General features: G+C 41.0%; 1 protein-coding gene across 2 annotated transcripts in view; it reads right to left on the bottom strand.

The window, feature by feature from the left end:
• SOBP (sine oculis binding protein homolog) overlaps nt 1-21696 on the bottom strand; it is a 143586-nt gene that overhangs the window by 56120 nt on the left and 65770 nt on the right. The window contains exon 5 of one of the 2 annotated variants that reach the window (XM_075063872.1): nt 7627-7722. The exons of the other annotated variant lie outside the window; for it this stretch is intronic. Within the exon in view, the coding sequence (XP_074919973.1) occupies nt 7627-7722 (96 nt within the window). The remainder of the gene's footprint in view (nt 1-7626; nt 7723-21696) is intronic. 2 annotated transcript variants of the gene reach the window in all.

The raw sequence follows: 21696 nt of genomic DNA, 5'->3' as shown, positions 1-21696 counted from the left end.
TCCAAACCTCCCAAGTCCATACTAGTGCTACAACAAAAGGACCATTCTTCCATTTCACTATATAGTAGAAAATAATAATATAATAATAATAATAATAATAGAGGCCAGTGCCACATGTGACAGTGGACATTTTTGTTCTAAAATTATCAGCTGTTCTAGTTGAGAGAGGTGTAAAGACAAACATATAGTATATAATTTCCTGATGACAGCATATCTAATGATGATTGGCAGGTTAGGGTTCTTAATCTTGTTGTCCTTGTTCTTTATTTGGCCATACTATTAACATGGTTAGCTTTCTGTTGTACTGTACCTGCTGAGTTAATGATCATATTTTGTGTCTACCTGCATGTCTAAGAAGTATACTGTTGGTCAGGGGGCCAGCAGATTGGCCACTTAGTGTTTCTATCTATACCCATTTAATATGGTTATGGCTGTCAGCATTACAATTTCACTCTGTGTTGGAACTTTACCTAGAAGGAGTGTGTAGTCTCTTCTTCTAAATGTATGCACTTAACTCTGGTGGACTTGAAGGGTCATTAAGTGTGTGCAATGTGAACAGAATATATCCCACAAATTCAGCCTGGCAGCAATACTTTTTTTTAAGAAGTGATTTAAAATCATTTTGCCTATTTTTTCAGACTTGAAAAGAAACAGAATGCAAGTTTTTTGTGGGTTTTGAGATGTTTTTTTAAAACATGCTCCTATGACTCAAGAACAATTTAGCGTTTGAAAATGAAATGTTGCAGGCAGTTAGTCTATAATATGACCTAAGCCGTTTTGTTATTTTAATCACAAAAAGGGTTAAAATTCACATGGCCAAGATTACTGAGGTTTTAAGAACAGCAACATCACATCTCTGTGGTAATTACTTTTCCCTGAGATTTTTGTTACAGAGCCATAACATGCATGCTGACAACTCTGCATAGCCTGATCCAAAGCCTACTACAGTCAATGGGACACGCTTTCCATTGACTTCAGTGGGTTTTGGGATTGGGTCTCTTTGCCCTAGCTAATCACAGCATATACTATGCTATTTTGCAGCTATTGAAAGATATGAATTGAATCAGTAGTTCTCAGGAAAGATGTGTTAACCCATTAGTGGACAGCAGGGGACTTGAAGAAATGTACTGATATCTGCGGAAAAACAACTGCAAATTGGAGAATTAGAAAAGCACTGCACTCTGGCAATTATAAAAGCTTTGGGCAAGATTGTGCCTGATCCCTGCACAGATGTACCAACCCACCCACCCCCCTCCCACCCCTGGGCACCTGAGAAAGAGCCTGTAACAATAAGACTCTGTGCTCTGTCAGCAAACAGTCCTGCTGCCCTTGGCTAGGATAGTACTTCCCCAACTCCCCAGGGGACAGGAAGAGAGTGGGACTAGGGAACAGTGCAGAGAGGGTGGGGAAGCCGCTGCAGTCTTTTCAAGGATGGTGCATCAACCCTGAGCTCTGGGAGGCACTGTGTCTGCCTGAGGCACAAGGACTCCTGTGGCTTCCACTGGGGCAGTGGAAATCCATGCAGACCCCAACATGAGACTATGCTTTAGTGGCATGATAGAACATCTCAACCACAAAAGCTGCTAGAAGTATAGTTAACTAAGATCACACAGTTCTATTCAAGCTCCCTGATAGCAGGCACTGTGTATAATTGTTCCTTCCTGGGCAGGAATGGGAAGCTACTCTACCTCTCCCTCTGCTAGCTGTAAAAGTGAGAAGGAAAACCAAAGTGTTGGAAAGAGAAGTGAGAAAAGAGAGCAAAATAGACAAAGAAGGAAAAAGAAATGGGCACAAACTAAGAAAAAAAAGAGAAGCAGGAGACAAAAATCTCTCTTCCCCAAGCTAAATATCCCCCCATAATTGTTGCACTGTATATAATGTAGGATACAAGATATATAAGTGCACTAACAAAATTTGCCTTTTGTTTATGCTGAAATGACTATTGGGGCAGATTGGGTTTGGGGGGTTTTTGGCAGCAGAACATGGGAATTTGTTCTGATAAACTTAAAAAAGCAAAGCAAAACGAAAAGCCACCAAGAACATCTCTTATAAGATAGACAATGAGTCAAATACCTGTTACTGTCAGTCAGGTTAAACGTAAGTGTGAATGTCAATAATTTTGGTACTAATGAAGCCTCAAGAGTTTTTTAGAAAAACATGTTGTTGCTCTTTGTTTTGGTCAAAAACTCTGTTACATACAAAATCTCTTAAGAGTGTAATATTACGGATGTGATATAAACTAGCTATGGAAGGACATCCAAAGTTAAATTTGACTTCATCTTTAACTACTGCTGCAATGTCTAGGTGTCACATGAATCCCACATTTTCTGATCTTGTATAAAATCAGAGTTGAAATATCAATGCACAATGCCACAAATTAAGACAGATCATCAGTCATAACTTTGGCTTTTGTTAGTCTTTGTCATAACCCTACCTGTCTTTCATTCTAGAGTGAATATTTTCATGTCTCATACTTAAATCTACTTTTATGTGTGGGGTGTTTTTTTTATAGTTTCTCTTTCCCCTTTTGCTAAAGATTAATGATATATGTGTGATCACTGATTTGCATGTGCAGAGTTTTGTGTAACAACTGATGGCAGGGTATGGTTTATTTTGTATTTAAATAAGGACTTTTGCCCAGCTAGCCTATCTTTTAACTAATTGTGTAGTAAAGTCATGAGGCAGAATTTATCATACCACAGCAATATAGTGCTATTCCAGTTACAATTCTTGGTGGTGTATTTTTTATATAATTCCGTAGGTGCACATGGTGCTTACTTTGTCCCCCTAAAAAGTGATCTGGGAAGGCAGTCCAGCAGTTCATTTCCTTACCCCACCAAAATATCATTTGCTTAGAAAGCAACATACTAATCCTAAAACTACACTGAATATTGTGGATAGTAAGAGAGAACAAGAACAAACTGTTGTTTTTTATTTTCTATTTTTGTGGGAGGGGCATCCTGGGAGGGGCTCTCCCTTGCTCCGACTAACCTGGGTATGAGCCTAGGACAGGGGTAGGCAAACTTTTTGACCCAAGAGACACATCTGGTTATGGAAATTGTATGGCGGGCCATGTATGCTCATGAAATTGGGGGTTGCAGTGTGGGAGTGCTCCAGCTTGGGATGCGGGCTCTGGCGTAGGGCTGGGGCTGAAGGGCTGAGGATGCAGGAGGGTCTCCGGGCTGGGACTGAGGGGTTCGGAGGATGGACGGGGCATCAGGGCTGGGGCAGGGGTGCCAGACGGGACCCAGGGGCCAGGATCTGGCCAGTACTTACCTCAAGTGGCTCCCAGAAATAGCAGCATGTCCCCCCTCTGGCTTCTATGCAGCGGTGCAGTCAGGCAGCTCTTCACACTGCCCTGTCTGCAGGCACCACCCCTGCAGCTCCCATTGGCTGCAGTTCCCGGCCAATGGGAGTTGCGGGGGTAGTGCTCGGGCAAGGGGCAGGATGCAGAGCCCCTTGGCTGCCACTGTGCCTAGGAGCCAGAGTGGGGACATGCCGCTGCTTACGGGAGTCGTGCAGAGTGGGGCAAGACCCTGACCCAGCTCCACGGCTGGAGCGCCAGAGTGGGGAAAGCCTCCGACACTGCTTCTCGGTGAGAGCTCAAAGGCCTGATTAAAATATCTGGAAGGCCGTATGTGGCCCCTGGGCTGTAGTCTGCCCACCCCTGACCTAGGAGGACTTGTACTTTCTCTTGGCAATGATTCAGGAATTTGGGCTGCTTAGAGGAGAACTGTAGGCTTTTCACCAGTCCTTTCATTCTAGCACATCATTTTTAACTCTTTAATCCCATCTCTTTCTCAACACCCAGCACTAGCTGAATTGCATTGCTACTTGACAATCAGCTTCCAGGGGACTATACTCTGCCCTTTCCTCCTGGAAACAAAGAGAGGTGCCTGTATAAAAGCTCCCAGCTGCTGAGAAATTTAAGTCCTGATGCAGGGAACCTTGGCAGCGGATTGCGCTGCCAGCCAAGCCACCATGCTGGCTTTATTCTTTTAAAAGCTATTTACATTATGTAATTCCAAGATTTTATCATGTATTGCTAACCTGAGGAAAATTTAATTTTCAAAATGACTAAAGTTCACAAGGAAAATTCTGTATCCTCATTGAGTTTAATATCTGGATTTTTTTGTGTGTGTTCTGCATTAACTGTGATGGCACATTGGATATTTTGGATTTAAAGTGGGAAATCACTACCATGAAGTAATCCTATAACTGCACGATGGATTTTTATGCCAACCAAATCTTTAATTGTCACGACTTTCTTAATAAACAGAGCTGCCATATGCACTCAGCTTTAATTTTTGTTAAATGATAATGCAGTCTTCCTTCTACTTCCTGTCTAGCTGTTTTGGGTTTGTTTTTTTTAAATAGCTGAGTTGTATCTAACTAGCCCAAATATTTCTCTCTTAAGCAATGAAGAAATAAGCAAAGACGAAACCATGGAATTTGCAATAGCATAGGTTATTATTATACTTCCAAATCTATCCAAGTATTTAGGGGTTAAGTCTTTCAATGAGTGTCTGTGACCCAGGATATTAACATTCTAACCATGTACTCTCGTTCTTGTGGGAGCGCACTAGCATACAGAACCCATCAGTGCTTGATCCCCTAGATCCATCCTGGCAGCACCCTCGGAGCAGAAGCATTTCCCAAACAGTAGGGACTGTACGTGCTGCAACAAACCATACTGGAAAATGGCAGATGAACCCTAAAGCTAAGAAAGCACTTTTGAGCCTGAGCTTCCAATTCCATCTGACAGGCTATTATAAAACTTACTCTAAATGGCACTAAGAAAACTCCAAGGATTTCTTGATTCTCAAATGAATAAACAAGTTTCAATTCCTCTTTCATTTGAAGTCTTAACTCTTCATTGTTTTACAAAAAGCAAGAAACCAACATCTGCCTCTCACTGTTAATGACTGGTTACGCTTTTTCCATTGGGAAACAATCTTCCTGTCATTTTGTTTTTGTTTTTTCCTTCTACTTTCTTTCTATTTTTTTCCTCTTATCCAGCAGAAAATTGCCCACAATGACACAGAAATATTGACAAGCACTTCAGACAGAGACACTACCCTCCCTTAACTTTCAATATATTTGTTTTCAACTGCATTTTAACACAACATAGACTCAATGGAAATATATAAATAAAATGACTGCCTGACTATAAAACATTTAGCATCCTATCTAAAAGTCATAGTATCCACCATCTCCAAAGGCTAGTATCAACATATTTTCAAAGAGAGGTACTGTCTAAGTATATCTTAATGATAGCAGAAGTGCATATTCATAATTTTTGTCCTCTTTCTTTCAGTGCAGATTGACTCCAGGCAGCATCTCTGCCAATTCTTTTTTTCCAACAGCATCGGAAAAGTAAAACTATGACAAATTACTTTTATTACTTCCTTAAAAAAGAATTGAAACCTGTCCAAAAAACACACTGAGGACAAAATACTAGGTTGGATGACTCAGAGCTTTAGGTGAGTATGGCAAGACTTACGTAATAGTACAATATTTTAAACACAGATTGATGGGGGAAATGTAACTGTACATTAAAACAATGCTTGGAGTGGGCATTAATTGTTCCATTCATCTACTTTAAAAGAAAAGCAAAGTTACATTTGGATTAATAACTGAATTATTTCATGGATCAGACAGCGTTAGTGTATTGTGTCACACTCTATCCAGCATTCCTGATACACTCAAAACTCCTGATGACTTCAGTAGGAGTTTTGCACATGCTGGGAATGCACAGTATCAGGCCTGAGGAAACTAGCGCTCTTGTAATTGGTTGTGGTCATTAAAGAATGAAACTCTTTTTATTTAGTAAATATATATATTAGGGGAATAATTATAAATTTGGCTCAATTTTCCTACTCTTTGGCCACTAAGGTCTTAACCTTGCTCCAATTGATCAATAGGAACTTTACAATTGATTACAGTGGGAGCAAGATCAGTTCTTGAGGCCCAGATTCATGCCTGATGTAACACCTTTTAGTTCAAGTGGCGTTCCATTATGGATGAGTCTTGCCCTTCTGGGTAACACAAGTGGCACAAAGCAGCTGGAAAACATCTTAACCAGCTAGTAGAGATTTCCTTAGTAAAGGGTATCCTTGGGTGACACATTGGTACCACTGTGGCTCTAAGACAGTCCCTGTCCTGTACCTGTTGTAGGGGGCATTCCCAGGGAATAGGGGCATGGCCAGTGTGTCTCTGTGTTTTGGCTGTTCAGTTATTGGAATGACCCCTTGGGTGGCTTTCACTGCTTTAGTTTATGCCGGATACTAAACGGATCCTAGGCTGATCCTAAGATTAGGAAGCAAACAAAGGTGATAGAAAGCCACCTTTGTTCCCCATTTCCCCTGTCCTGTGCCAAGCACAGCTCAGCTGGACTGCAGAATCCAGCCTTTTATTTTTAAACCACTGATATGAGAGTGAGATCCCAGGGACCAATTTTTGCACTTAGTTACATGAGCGTAACTGACTAACTTACTTGGGGGTTGCACATCTGGAACTGAGAGCATTCTCCAGTCCTACTTCTTCTGTAGAGGGGATTTGCTGAGGCAGAGGAGTTGCAGCCAGTATTTCCCCCCACCACCGCCCCTTTTTTTTAATATACTTATAATTAGAAAAAAGTCTGTAAGTTGCTTCAAAATAAAACTGAGTGTTCTCATTTTCCCCAAATACTTCCACTTAGCCAAATGAGGTATTTACTTACTGGTGCTGGGAAGAAAAGGAAATGTAGGGAAAAGGTCTATAAACTCATCAAAAGCTCCATTTTCAATGGCAATGTGTGAATCTCTTTTTAAATAAATGACAATTCATTCTCTGTTTACTTTAGGTAAAGAGAAAAATTCATTGTGCAGCACTCATTTTCACAAGCTAATCAAGAATATTAGGTCCCAACAGATTCATTTAATAGAAATATAATAGGCATTCCTGCTTGTTTTTAATCTTGCCTAGTTGCAAATGCTAAAATGAACAGCAAATTAACCCTGCCTTGGAACACAGATCCTTTCACAGCTGATATCATCTCTCTTACGGCTTGTAAACATTCCAGGCTCCTTGTCAGTACTTCGCTGGCTTTCACTCCTTCCCCACAAAAGAGAAGAGGGGGAAAGCGCCTGACTACATTTCACTAAAAAATAGAGGAATAGTTGAATTCTAAAGGGAGTACTGCGTGTCAGATCTGCTGTGTTTCCTAGCAGAACAAAATATTACAATAGTGTCTGAGAACAATGTAGAGCTAAGATTGGGGCAGGAGGGCGGGGAGGCGTCTTTTACAGTTTGTGAGGCCTGTGGAGGGGGCAGGGGTTGGTTTTGTTTTGTTTTTTTCCTTATGCTTTACTAGCCATTCCCTTCATGGCTCCTTATGAACTACTGTACAAGACAAGATAGTAAGACAAGGCCATTCAAGTTCTATAATCAGATATAAAAGATTTGCAAACAATTTGAGATGTTAAAATTGTTCAATGATATCAGAACTAGCATTAGAACTCTAAACAGGAAAAAAAAGCTGTAATATTTCATAACGTATGTAATCATGAACAAAAGCCTTTCAAAAAACTATTTTCACTGTGCTAAAGTAACAATCTAGACTTGTTGTAAGTATGTTATTCTTACAAGTAGTTCGCAGTTATTCTTGAAGGCAAGCCTTGGAGTTTCCTTAGCATAGTGCTGCTGGGGAAAATTTTCAGCATGTCCATCTTCATCTCTAGCCTGAAGGGAAATATAATGGCCTATTTAGGGACTTACAAATAATGGAAGAAAAAAATAGCTAAAAGCATAACAGCTCAGATCATTAAAACAAACGGGAATCCCAAAATACAACATTATTAAGAAATTTGTTTAAATACGCAGTACACCTTTTAGATATGAGAACTTGGGATGCTAATTGTTACATAGTTTAGGCTGAACATGCAAATTCATTGTGGTGTAATAATTAAAACAACAAGAGACAAACCCAAAATGAAATATTTGAGCTGGAAACTGTGAGCACTTAAGGGTTTCAATTTACTTCATTGCATTTTTCAGGATTACATTACATGCGTACTTGTTTAAACTTTTTTTTTTTTTTAACATGCTTAAGCAATTCCTAGATAAGGTACCTCTGTTTTCATTTTAACAGCAAGGCCATTACAAATAGCTTTTCATACTCATAATTTACATGTAATGCTATTAGAGATAAGTGGATTCTCCCTTCATTTTTAAGCAAAGCTCCGAAAAGAGCAATTATCTAACAAGAACAATGATTCTTCAATCAAATATAGTAAAATATTTAATTAAGACAATGCATTAAAAGTTACTGGCTATTTTGATCTACACTGTCAATTAAGAAAGCTGAAGTTTAAATGGAGACATTAACAGAGCCCATTAGCAATAATGCTTGCATATAGTATTTTCCTTCTAATCTACAACATTTTCTGGTTTAAAGTTAAAGCAAAAGGGAGTAGTAGGTGAAAGGAGGAGTGTCAGCAACACACTCATTACACCGTTCATTGGGGTGACACTTGCACTCTGTTCTGCTTTCATCTCATCTAATCCCTGACTGTTCACTCTTTCTCAGCCTCCTAAAATTCACAGCTGAGCTGTCTCCTTCACATATGGCTTGCATATAATTATGCTTATTCCATTTTACACTGCATTAAAATGATGAGCTTCTGGCTCCATGCCAGCTTATTTAAATAGGCCCCCAGTGAACTAGGGGGAAAAAAAAAAGAGGAACACAGGAAAGCCATACAGTAAGCAGCAGGTAGCTCGGTCTTCTGTCTCTTTAGATAAAACGTATGTCTGGTGCAAAAGGAACAGCTGAGAACTACCCGTTGTGATGTATGGATTGGGGAAGGGAGGAGAAGAGAGAAAAACAATGAACACACATCTATGAAGCTATGACAGCACTTACATATTGTTCTTCCTTAATGTAGTGTGAGCTGTCCATTTTCATGTGTCATATTCAGAGCTCTGATAAATTTTTCTTTTTAGAGTTGGCATTTATGAAAGATATTTGCACCTTGTACAGATGCTCCCCGGGTTACACAAGACCCGAGTTAGGCAAATCCGCACTTACGGAAAAAGCTCCATAAGTTCCGTAAGCTTTTTTTTTTTTTGCCGTAATTGTTGGGTATGCATGCCCGACTTACACAAAATTTGACTTATGCAAGGCGTTCCAGAACAGAACGCTTGCGTAAGTTGGGAAGAGTCTGTATATTCTATAAGTGGTTACTTGTCTTCAAATAAGCTCCTGTCCCTCTTTGTGGAGGTGGAAGGTGTTTGGGGTGTGAAAGGGGAATGATAGGGTTAACAATATTAAAGTTTTTAAAAAGTATCTATAAGGATCTATACCTGATCCAAAGCCCACTGACTCCAATAGTTTCTGAATCAGGCCCCTAACTGTAACTGTGTTGTGGACACTAGCAGACTTCACTTCCCAGGGAAGTTATCAATTTAAAATTCATTTATATGTCTGAAAATATTTTACAAATAATATCTAAGATAACTATAGGATAACTATCATTTGTATTACAAGATGAAGGGTAAAATAACTAAGTTTGTTTACTTTGTATATTTCACTGCACTTTTGTCTAATCTATTGATCAGTTTCCCCTTTTGTTTGTGAAGATCTCTCACACACCAGCTAAGGAGAAAGTTTTTTTTTTTTAACAAAAATGTGATTGTAAAAGCACAAAAACTTGACAGGGGACTCAAGCAGGTGAAATACCTGAAATTACTTTTAACTCTTTTTTTTTAAACTGACTAGATTTCTGTTCACTATGTCTCTTTTATACCTGCACTTTAAGAATGAACTCTCCCACACATCAAAAGTTTATCCATCCTGCCATGTGGAACAGTAAGCATGTCCAGGTTAGACTGTGTTGTGTACCCTGCCTTTTCACTTTTTGAACGCATGCGTTGTCCTTCCCTCTCCTTCTCCCTCCCCAGGGGAAGTAGGATTTAATTAAGGGCCTCTAGCAGGCCTTATGCTCATACCATTCTTCCAAATAACCTCAAGTGCAGCTGGGAGACAAATATCTATACAAATGCCCCTCTCAGAGTAAAATTTGAGTTTGTCAGCTTTGTGTCCCAAAGCAGCAGTATTGGGCTACTGACTAAGTCACTAGCTTTCCAACCCACTCTGTCAAAAAATAAAACTTATGATACCCAAATGAGAGAGAGAGAGAAAGTGAAAGAGAGAGAGAGAGATCTGTAGGTACAAGACAGGTATCATGTAAGGCTGTGAGGTGCTATCTGGCTTCCACTGAATACAAGTTACACTGTATCTAAAAATACTGCTTTTAACAGCCTGTACATGACAGCGTACACATTCTAGCTTGTCAGTGACTGTCTGTAGACATGTACTGCTGCAATCTGTAAGTACAAACACCTTATAAAACTAAATAGAAATTTGTGTTTTGTGTGTGTGTGTGTGTCTGCGTCTGTGTGTGTGTGTGTGTGTGTGTGTGTGAGAGAGAGAGAGAGAGAGAGAGAGAGAGAAAATATACAGTCAAACCCTATTTCACCCTGCCCACCTAACCAAAATTGCCGCACAAGCTGATGGCAATGCACTGCCTCCCCTACTTATCCAAACTTTGTTTTATCCAATTTTGAATGTCTCTGACAACTTGTTGGACAAAATCTACATGTACTTATACTCACAACAGTTTAGCTACATGGTGCTATCATTTATGATTGTAGTAAAAGTAAATACAATTCAACTGTCTAAATCCATGGTTACAAATTCTTAGTGGTCAGAGCTTTTTCTCCATACCCAAATACTGTGCATGAATCCACCTCTAGGTTCTATCAGCTGCAAATTACTTTTAAAATGCTACACTAATGTTCAATGTTATGATTTTTTTTTTAATAAAAAAAAGTGGCACCAAGGTTTTTGGGGGGGTTTTGCCTCTCACTCGCAGTTGGAACTATTTGACAACCACCTGTGACAGCCACTCTGACAAAACAGTGAAAGAAAGGCAGTCTTTCTCAGTCACCTTTCATAAACATATGCCTGTGAGTTAGGAATGGATAGCAGGGTGTGTGCAGGCAAATACAGAACATCAAAAACTTTTGTATTTTCCAAGTGGCCTACTGAGATCCCCGCTCCCTATCTTTTCTTCTCTTTTACTCCCCTACCATCATCCTCAAAGGCCAAAGTTCATGCTGACCTCACATTGAAGCCAGCTCTATTTTGCTGACCATATATTCCTCAAGAGACCATTACTGCCATTCCATGCTTTGCGAGGGAGAAGTTCTCCCATGGTGACGAAGCAAAATACCTTTGCAGTCCTCCTAGTCTTCGTTTGTCTAGGCCAGGTGAGCACATGGCACTGCACTGCCACCACATAGCCAGAGTAGCCTACCAGAATCCACATTACTAACAAAAGGAAGACCTTCAGATTCTAGAGAGCCCTGGAATCTTTAACATCCACTTGAGTAAATCTCAGAGGATGCATACGCATAGTAACACTGGTCATTGCAGCATCCCAGTGTGTTGCCATGATAGCACGGTGTATGATCCCACATCCTGGAATAGGTCTTAAGAATACTGTTCCTAAACCAAACGTGCAATAAGAGAAGTCATATTGCTATATGTAGTATCCCACAGCCACGCACTGTGCGTAATCCTGTTGAATCTCATTGTCTGAAATGGGTTTCTCTGTAAAGCTTTTAACAGCTTGTATTTTTAAAATTCAGGATACAACTTTTATTTTTTAAACAGTGGATATGGGATGATTTTCTTAGTTCTATGTTGTGTCCACTCAAGTACTGTGCAAGTTAACTAGGAAAAGAAGTAGCAGTAAGCCATATTCTTTCAATCCCAAGGAAAGAAACTATGTAACTCACTCAAGGCTGTCTCTCTTAACAAGCAGGAACAACAGCAACCTGCAGAGAAATTTTCTCCTCCCCAAGTCACTGGAATTTCTGCATAGATATTTGTTTCTACTTGACCTTATTCTTAGTGCAAAATTCTCCCCTTGATCTACAGAGCAGAGCTCTTATCCATAGTGTAGGGTTTTTGTTTTGTTTTTTTGCATACTCCCTTAGTTTTTGGAGAGCAAATTTGTCCTTATCCTAATTATTTAGTATTTAAATGTAAGATTTTCAAAAGTGCCTAATCACTAAATGCTCCCAAGTGTCTTCGGTGCTTTTTTGAAAATTTTACTCATAAATATTATAGGGAACAAGGCAGGTCATGCTGAATTATTTATTAAACTGGATTTATTAAAGTTAATGGCCTTCTCTTAAGTAGGATAAAGCTTAAAAGAAAAATGTACAAAAACTGCACAAGCTAGCCCATGAAGGTCCAGTGCTATTTAGCTAAATATGCTTCAAATACCTGGTTGTTAAGGACAATAATAGCAAATATCTCAGTAACCCAAACTCATAGAATATTTGACTACTTGAGTAGTCAAAACTTGCAGTCCAATTCCTGTGAAATGCCCTTTCAAACAGATGGGCCATCCCAATGTCACAGTTACATCCAGACACATGATAGATGTGCATGATTGGATGTTTCTGGTATGACAATCAGCTGGAAAAGTTTAACGGTGCTGCTGTTCAAGTTGCTATAATTAAATTTCAAAATTAACATCCCGTTAAGATGAATTTCCCCTGTTCATCTCAGTCCTGGTGCTGTTGTTTCAGTCAGTTTGGCTACAGATTCAAAAGACAACAGGGCTGCCATTTTCATTGTGAAGGTTATCATTTCTACCAGAAGGACATGGAGTTCCCTCTTTCCCCCCATAAAGTGTATCTTATGAAGAATACAGCAAAACTTGCAGGAAATCCACAGTTAGATGCTAATCCTTGAAATGTTATGGTCCTCTGGATTTCTATTGTCACAGCTAATCAGTTATTATTATGGTTCCTCTACTCACTTCAACCAGTAATGGTAAAAATAGTTCTCCACTTCCATCTACGGGTATTCACTCTATAAATATATTAGTACACCAACTAACGAAATTGGGGCCTCACCACAAGCTCTGAGTGGGGCACAGCCCCAGAAGCAGACCAGAGACTACAGTGGGGACTACCATCTGTAGAACATATTCCGTTATTTCTGCAATCATGGAATAAATGAACAAATACTGCAATCTCTATTTAGGGAAAACTCCCACCAATGGTTATGGGAGTCTTGCCGCAATAAGGCTGCCAGATTTTGCCCAAACCACAGAATGAGGCAATAAACCACATTTAATTTTTTTTAAACTTTTGGCCTTCTCACCTGCACTCTGCCCATAAATACATCTCTGCTGGTACTATTCCTAGTATTCCAAACCTCTCAGCACCTTTCAGACAGCCACAGTGTATTTTTAAATAGGTCACAAAATTGTTTAATAAATTTCCCAAGAAGTCAGATTAGTGAAAAGCAAGAGTTGCAAATCACACTTTTAATAATCAGTCCTGGACTAGTTCACAGGTTTGTTTTCTTATGACCAACTCAGGCTAGAAATAAAGGTCCTATTAAATAGTTCCCAAACTGTGGTCTGCGTGCCACTAGTGGTCCTCTTAGCAATTGCTGGTGGGCTGTGAAGAGCTCACAGGTCACATGATGCTAACTCCCCTTTTATCCAGCTGCTGAAATGCATTAAGAGACAGCTAAAAATACATTACTTTCCTAATGTTATTTTTCCATGTAAGCAACTGCTGCAGTCGCCACAGGAATGTTATTCGGTCGCCAAGGGGAGGAGACGTAGTCCAGGAGACAATCCCTCTACTAGAGGTGACCGGCAAAGGAAAATAGAAATTGGCTCTGTGCCCTTTTTTAACTTCTTTATGAGGCATTAAGAGGGGGGAGGCCAGAAAGGGTGCTGCTGATTTTCCACACATACCCTCTTTCTGCTTATTTTTTATATTAGAAACTCAGATGATGACATCAAGGGAATAGTAAACTGTTGGGGGACATGTCCACACCCATTTCTCTCCCATGATTGTGCCTGTGCAGCTGGAGAGAACCTATATAGAATAGTTTGCTGTCCGGTAGGCACAGCCTACTGTGATTTCACTGGCATGCATGGCAGTCAGGGGCAACGCCAGGGCCTCCACAGCTGAGGAGGGCTTTCTGATCATGTAGGAGCTCATGCAGAGGTGCCTTCAAGATTCAGTTCAGTTTTGCAGCTGCAGAGTCCAAGCAGATGGTACAGTTCAACACCCTGAAGTCCCCTACGGCACTTCGGTCTATCTCTTGGTAAAATTTGTTTAGTGTCTTGGGATCATTTGATAAATAGTGGTTTATAAACATCACTTCTTAGCAGAGATGGATCCAAATCAAAACCATGGGTGTAGTTTTTTGGGGGAAGGGCACTGCTTCTCCAAACTGCAAGTTTTGGGCAGGTGCAGAATTTTCACCCCCTATGTGCAGCCCCATTGGCCTGACTGGAGCTGCTCCCGCAAATACAGAACTCAAATGACGCCATCCTGTTTCTATAATAGCCAAAAGCAAATACCAAATCTGACCACCCCAACATTTAGGAGAAGCTGGGTTCAGAAGTGGATTTAAAACCCCTAAGTTGGGGAGGTCTGGTGCATAATAGTTTTGGTGAGGATACAGGTTAGGGAGCCAGAGGCCTGGTGTTAGGTTATTATTAGTAAGAAACTGGAGAAGCACATCATTAGGAACTTTCCTTTCCATTATGTCAACACACGAAATACTGATTTTGAAAAATAAATAAAGGCCCTGTGTGTTAAACAGGCAGTTCTGCTGAGAAAAAAATGCCCCAGGAAAATATATTATTGCATGACAAAGGAGAGGGCTGTCCTGTCATATAACAGGATAATAACTGTTTCTGAAGTAATCCCCATCAAAGTGATCTCAGCTAGTAAGGAGCATAATGTTCACTTTCTGACACAGCTTGAGCACATTTGTTTTCTCTGTGCTTGAAAATCTAATAAACAGTTAATTTGTTTTGTATGATCAATAAATCCAGATGCCCCTGCAAGGGTTGTGGCTCATAATGGTATCATATTGTGCGTTGGATTTTTTTTTCCGTCACATTTTTCTGGTGTGATTATACAGTACCATCAGCCTGTATTTAAAATGCAAGCTCTAAGCCCCATTGTGATGCAAGCAACATTATAACTGAATCAGATAAGAAGCAGTAACAACAAATCACTCTAGTGTGCAATGAAATCATACCTTTCATCCCGCTACACTTTAAAAAGCCAGTCAAGACCTTGACAATGAATGAAGGACTCAACCCTCTGGATTCATTACTTTTTTTTTTTTAATGTCTATTTCATATATGGTATACAGGTTTTTGACTTGAGATTTTCTTTTATAAATTATTTATAATACTGTACGCTAACAGAACCTTCCATCTGACGAGCTAGAAGCACTTTATGAACATTAATGAACATCTTTAGTCTCACAACGTGTCTGTAAAGTATAAAGTACTATTCAGCCAAGTCCTGAAAGGCATTGAGAACCTATTGCTCTGATGCTTTACCTGTCTTGAGTTTTGTCCCCTTCATCTAATTTTTATAGTTGAGAAAACTGAAGCACTGAGAGGTTAAATAACATGTGTTCACAAGCAAATCAAGGCAGAGCCAGGACTGGAATCCATACCCTACCAGTCCTCTGCTTAATCATGAAATTTCCTTTGCATTTTCAAATGAAAATCCTCTATTAACAAAGTAAACCTAAAACTCATTTTCCCTTTAAAATCCAGGCATGTCCCATCTTTTTCCTTTCTCTACTGGATATTAAACAGGCAGTTTCTGTTGTTACTGACTTCTCTAGGGCTGTGCTAATCCTATCCTGACAGTTCACAGTATAGTGATATATGAGAAGTGTTCGGGTGGCTGACACAACAGCTAATTTTTTCAAACCACACAAACCTTGACACATATAATGTTTTCATATCCAATGCAGAATCTTCAAAGAATAAATATCATAACAAATACATAACATCGGGATAATTTGAAATAAACTTTGCTTATTGCCCCGTGAACATTTCTTGGTCAAGTCACAGCTGCATGGGACTTTAATAAGCAAGAGGCTATTCTGCTGATCTGATCTCTGATTAACGATAGGCCCCATTGAGAGACGGTAATGGACTGTGCCTGACAGTTATTGCAGCATATTCACTGTCATCCTAAAATACAGCTAGAACACAAACGATAATATACTACATACTTCCTAGCAGATTCCATCTTTGTAATGACTAGCTAACTCCAATGTAGCCAAACGTTCCTAACAATCTCTCTCTCTCTCTTTGTGTTTCTTATTTATTTTAATTTATGAGATAAAAGGTTTCTTGAATTTATTTTGTGTGGTTCATTGTCAGGGAACTTGAGTATTCCTTTCAATTGATCCCATTAGTACAAGGATTCCAGAGTACAGATAAGATGCTCGTGTACAGAGAAAGCAAACATTTCCAATTAGCCTCCCAGAGAAAAGGGAGCGCGGGGCCATAAAAACAACAATAAGGAAAAAAAATCCCTCAGATGTTGGTTATGATTAGCTGAGGCCCATGAACCAAACAAATCACTGTCTCTAATGAAATTGTTTCAATATAACAGCTTCTCACATGACTGTAAATATTGAACTAGTAACAAACAGTTTCTCTGATCGTGATGTCACATACAAGATTAATCAACTCGACTTGGAGCATAATTTTTTTTTTTTTTTTTAGCAATCCCTAACTGGTTTAATGAACTCTCTTCCCCACTGGCTTTTATAGACTAGCCGTGATCAATGTACCATTACTATAAACCCTCACCTCCTCCCTCACTGACAGCTCATCTTATTAGCCTCACAACAGTCAATATCCAATTAAGAGATACCAAATTTGATCGGTGGAGAAGATAACAACGAGCCTTAAAGACTCAGTGGCCTTTTTTAATTCCCGTTTTTTGTATTGTACAAACATTTCCATGCTCTAAATAGGCCTGGAGAGGGAAAGAAAAGGCCAAATTCGGGTGGAAAGCCCTTCCCTAAATCTGTTGTTCCTGCAGGCTACTACTTAATAAATGTTAAGCTCTGATTAATGCTATGTGTATGTGCGTGAGGGAGATAGACAGGGAGAAGCATTTATTCTCTTCCATATCTGCCATAGTCTTTCTTTCAAAGTGTGACAATGTGAAGCTCTGTTTAAATAAGAAATAAACTTGTGACACAACTTATGGGTGACATGCTACTTGGTCCATTAATACATTCAATAATAATAATAATGTTAAGATCTCCATGAAGGGATGAACATTCTATGGGGCGGGGGGTGGGATGGTGGGAAGGAACCTAACAGGCAGGGAGCTTAGTTGGAGGGATGGAGAGGGAAAGCTTCAGGACAATCTAAATTTCATCTCCCAGGCTTTCTGAAGATGATGAATAACTGTAACAAAAGATGGGACAGTGGCAGTTATAAGCTGCAGAAAGTAAAATCTGATTGGAGGTGAGGGACACTAATTATAATACCAGACAGCTGAACTGGAGGTGAAGGACACAGGTCATCATTATCAACACTTCCTTTGATTCTATACCTTTAGATTACAATTAGTTTTTGATCCCTTCACTCTGACGTTATATCTGAGTTATATCTTTAAAGGCAATGAAGGTTGGTATAGCACAGGGGTGGGCAAACTACAGCCTGGGGGGCACATCCAGCCCTTTACACATTTTAATCCAGCCCTCAAGCTCCCGCTGGGGAGCAGGATCTGGGGCTTGCTCCGCTTCAGCACTCCAGCCAGGCAACAGGGTCAGGGGCTTGCCCAACTCTGCGTGGCTCCTGGAAGCTGCAGCATGTCCCTCCGCCAGCTCCTAAGTATAGAGGCAGCCGGGGGGGCTTTGCACACTGCCCTCGCCCAAAGCGCCTGCAGACAGGGCAGCGTGCAGAGTCAGAGAGGGGACATGCTGCTGTTCTGGGAGCTGCTTGAGGTAAGCGCCGCCCAGAGCCTGCACACCCACCCCCTCCCGTGCCCCAGTCCCCTGCCCCAGCCATGATCCCCCTCCCACCATCCTACATGCCAAACCCCTCATCTCCAGCCAACCACAAAGCCTGCATCCCCAGCTGGAGCCCTATCCCCTGCTGCACCTCAATCCTCTGCCCCAGCCCAGAGCTTCCTCCCGCACCCTGAACTTCTCATTTCTGGCCCCACCCCAGAGCCCACACCCACAACCAGAGCCCTCACCCCCTCCCACACCCCAACCTCCAATTTCGTGAGCATTCATGGTCCGTCATACAATTTCCATACCCAGATGTGGCCCTCAGGCCAAAAAGTTTGCCCACCTCTGGTACAGCAGATATAAGGCAGCTTGTCTGTCCAACTTTCCCTATCTTGCTTAATGTACTAGTTATTACCATGTGCTGCATTCATGTTGACAAATAGGATGTAACTTAACATGTCCAGTGTCTTCCTAGAAGTATGCAGAAATTCAATTCTGAATCAACAATAGTGCACCTGTGCTTTCTACTACCCTCTGCCACCACGTGCAATGCTGCAACACAGTATTACCTGGCAGGATGCCAGCAACATATACAAGGCCTAAATAACCAAGGAGAGTCGCCATCCAGACTCATGAGAATGAGGATAGCAAACTGATCTTCTTAGTCAGTGAGAGGTGACTGTGAACATTATCCTTCGACTGTGTCATAGGATTTTCTTTTTGTTGCACATGAATTAACTTTGCCTGCCTGACTTTGAGTTCTGAAATATACTGGGCAAGGGTTAATGTTTTCAGTGCTGTGCGCTGGTATCACAGCAAAAAAAAACAACCAACCTCTACACTTTAATTCTCAGAGATGTGCTTACGGATGGAAAAGCTTTTATTGGACGAAAGGCACAACCTCAAATACATCTACTATCTCCTTTGTCTCCCTCCTCGACTCTAGCCTTTTACTTGCCACCAATATCTGTTCCTTGAACTTTCCTCCTCCTCCATGTCCGCTACCTACCTGACTAATGCACATTCCTTATCTGTGGCTGCACCAGACTCTAACATGTACACAACTCTGCTGCCTGTCTCCACCTGTGTACAAATAAATGTGTCCATATCACCCCTGCCTCAGCCAACACTTCAGGTTCCTCATCCATCTCAAGGTCCATTTTGAAATGGCGCTCTCCGTTTTCAAAGGCCTCCAGGGGTTTGTTCCAGCCTATCACTCATCTATATTTAGTGCCCGCCCAGCCTCCTCTAGTTGTCTAAAATCAGCTACCTTTCAGTCCTTTCCTATACCCTATTACCAGTGATGTAATGGCCTTGTCCTCTGCCACTTCTGCTCTCTCCAGCTTCTCCCTCTTCAAATTTAATCTTACAACATACTTTCTTTCTCCTTAGCCTACACTTGTCATTGCCCCTCTCGCCTCCTGTTCTAATGCTTTAATTTATTCACTGAATGGGGCAGGTCAGGTCTCGGACATCTGGAGCAATGGCAGACAGTTTTATGGTGCAAGGCTCTCTATAGGCCCAAGGAAAAGAATCAACCTTGTCTTCTTCATCACAGGCCACGCAGCAGCAGAGAACTGTTTGGTGGCCACTAGTGAAGCCCTCATGCACCTCCAACTCCTGCTGTGCAGGGGATAATGGCTGTGGGATCCACGTAGCAGCTGGTCCACTGACCTCAATCCTATTCCCCAACTGACCCCTGCCTCACCCTCTAAAATCCTGTTATGTAGGATGTTGGGCTTCCCAATGTGCTGGAATGCAAAGTCCTTTCATGGGTTCCTGAATCCTAATCTGGCCATATTGCACTATAGCTTCAAAGCCTGCAGTTCATGTAGTTAGTGAAGAAAATACAGGAACTTTGTGTCTTACTTTAGAGTAGATGTGAAATGACATCTCTGTCTAAGGATACTCCATAGAGACCCGTACAGAAATGTAGCCTTTCATCCTCTGTGCTCGGTACAACCTGTTTCCCATTATTTAGCTGACAAAGCATGTGACCACTGTCTTTGGTTATGTTATGTATGAAAGTAGCAGGTTGCAAGGCTAATGGGAATTAAGTTCCTGTTGCTGTCACTGTACAAAAACAGAGCAGCATCAAGCAAAGAATCAATTCTAAGTAAATCCTTTAAGCAAAATGCTACCCTTGAATGTTGTCTCTAGCTGATGTACCCAGCAGTATTTTCTATTCCACAGCTGACTCTACAAAAAACTAGAGGCCTATTCTCATTACTAGCTCCCATCTTGCATACCAGAGATACAGAACTGGAATGGGCCTCCTGGGTCTGAGCTCCACTCCCTTATCATATAACTCCCTCCATGGACTTATCAACCTCCATCTTACAGCTGGTTACATTGTTTGCCCCCACAACTCCTACTGGAAGGCTTCTCTGATAGTCAGAAATCATCTTCTAATATTGTGGGGACTGGCTTTTTCAGAGAGGGGAATGGGTGTTGCTTCTTGTTGCTTTGGAGCACTTCTTAAGGACTGTGGCTAAACCTGCTGTAAAGTGAATAGAGCCTCTCTTTTCCCCCAGGGTAGCCATCAGTAATTCTATGGTTAGACAAAGATTGATCCAGAAAGATAATCACAGGGCTAGAGATAGATGTTCCGCCTGGACATCTGAAGGTTCCAGCTGACACTGGAATTGGCCCACATGTCCCTGTGCTAGCACTCACAGGACTGCTGGAGTGATGTTAATAGGACTGGTGGGAAAGGAGGGGTGTTATGGAATTTGTCTCCTTTTCCTCCTCAGAATGGGAGCTCTGGCAATAGAATTATAATCTAAATTAATTCCATCAAACCATGCAATTGACATTGTCAGGTTACTACTGACATCTTAGTGATCCTGTCTGTGCAAGGCAACTTTACCAACTTTTTTCTTTGGGGGGGGGAGGGGGAAAGGGGGAGAAGGAACAATTATTTGTTTCCTTTGCATTGTTTCACATATTAATTGTTAGTAATATTATTCCCGTTATCTAATGATGTGTATTTTCATCACTACACTCTGCCTAGCATTAAACTATTATTACACAGATCTCCATTGTTAGTCCTGGTTTAAAATGCTGATGCTGAATCACTGGCTTTGGAGATGGTGGAAGTGGATTACATGCGAGGGAGAAGGTGAAAGACCTGATGGGACCCCTGGCTGTGAAAAGGAAAATACAGGTGCCTCTTCAACAACTGAGACACCTTGCAGTCTGCAATGGCAAGAAATCTTATGCAGTGAACGCAAGGCTTTAAAAATCAGACTCTGTAATTCTCTGAAAGCAGCAAGGGTTTCTTTTGAAGGTCTAGGTCACATGCCTGGCAATACCTCATATCGTGTGTTTCTTTTGCCATTTGTTTATTTGCTTCTGGCAGTTTTGGCAATGAAGTATCAGAGTGAAATGCACACCATGCTATACATATGGTGGGAAGAATCTAGAGCATCAGTTGAATGCATACTGTACTGTATACACATTCTGTTTTATCTCTGAGCACAGCTGTGCTGTAAAGGCTTACAAAATGTGAAGCCTTCTGTGCAGCAAAAACATCGACTAGAGAAGCTGGCCTATAACTTCTTAGGCTGCAGCACAAGCCAAAAAAAGCCAGAGTTAAAGCTGACAACTCCTGGCACTGTGATTAAAAAGTACAATGGCTTGAGCTAAAGAAGGGGTGTCAGCCTTAACTTTGTGTTTTGGGCTTTTGGTGGTTTGAGTCACAAATGTTAGATTATTTTGTGCCAAGAAAACAATCCACAGGCTCTGCTCTTCCAGCTAGAGATGTGCAAACAAATATGCAAATTATTTCCCAAGTGTCCAGCCTGAGTTGCCAG

This window comes from Chelonoidis abingdonii, chromosome 3, assembly GCF_003597395.2.
Source record: "Chelonoidis abingdonii isolate Lonesome George chromosome 3, CheloAbing_2.0, whole genome shotgun sequence".
Classification (NCBI taxonomy): domain Eukaryota; kingdom Metazoa; phylum Chordata; order Testudines; family Testudinidae; genus Chelonoidis; species Chelonoidis abingdonii.
Note: the sequence above shows the minus strand (reverse complement) of the source record. Positions and strands in the feature narration are given on the sequence as shown.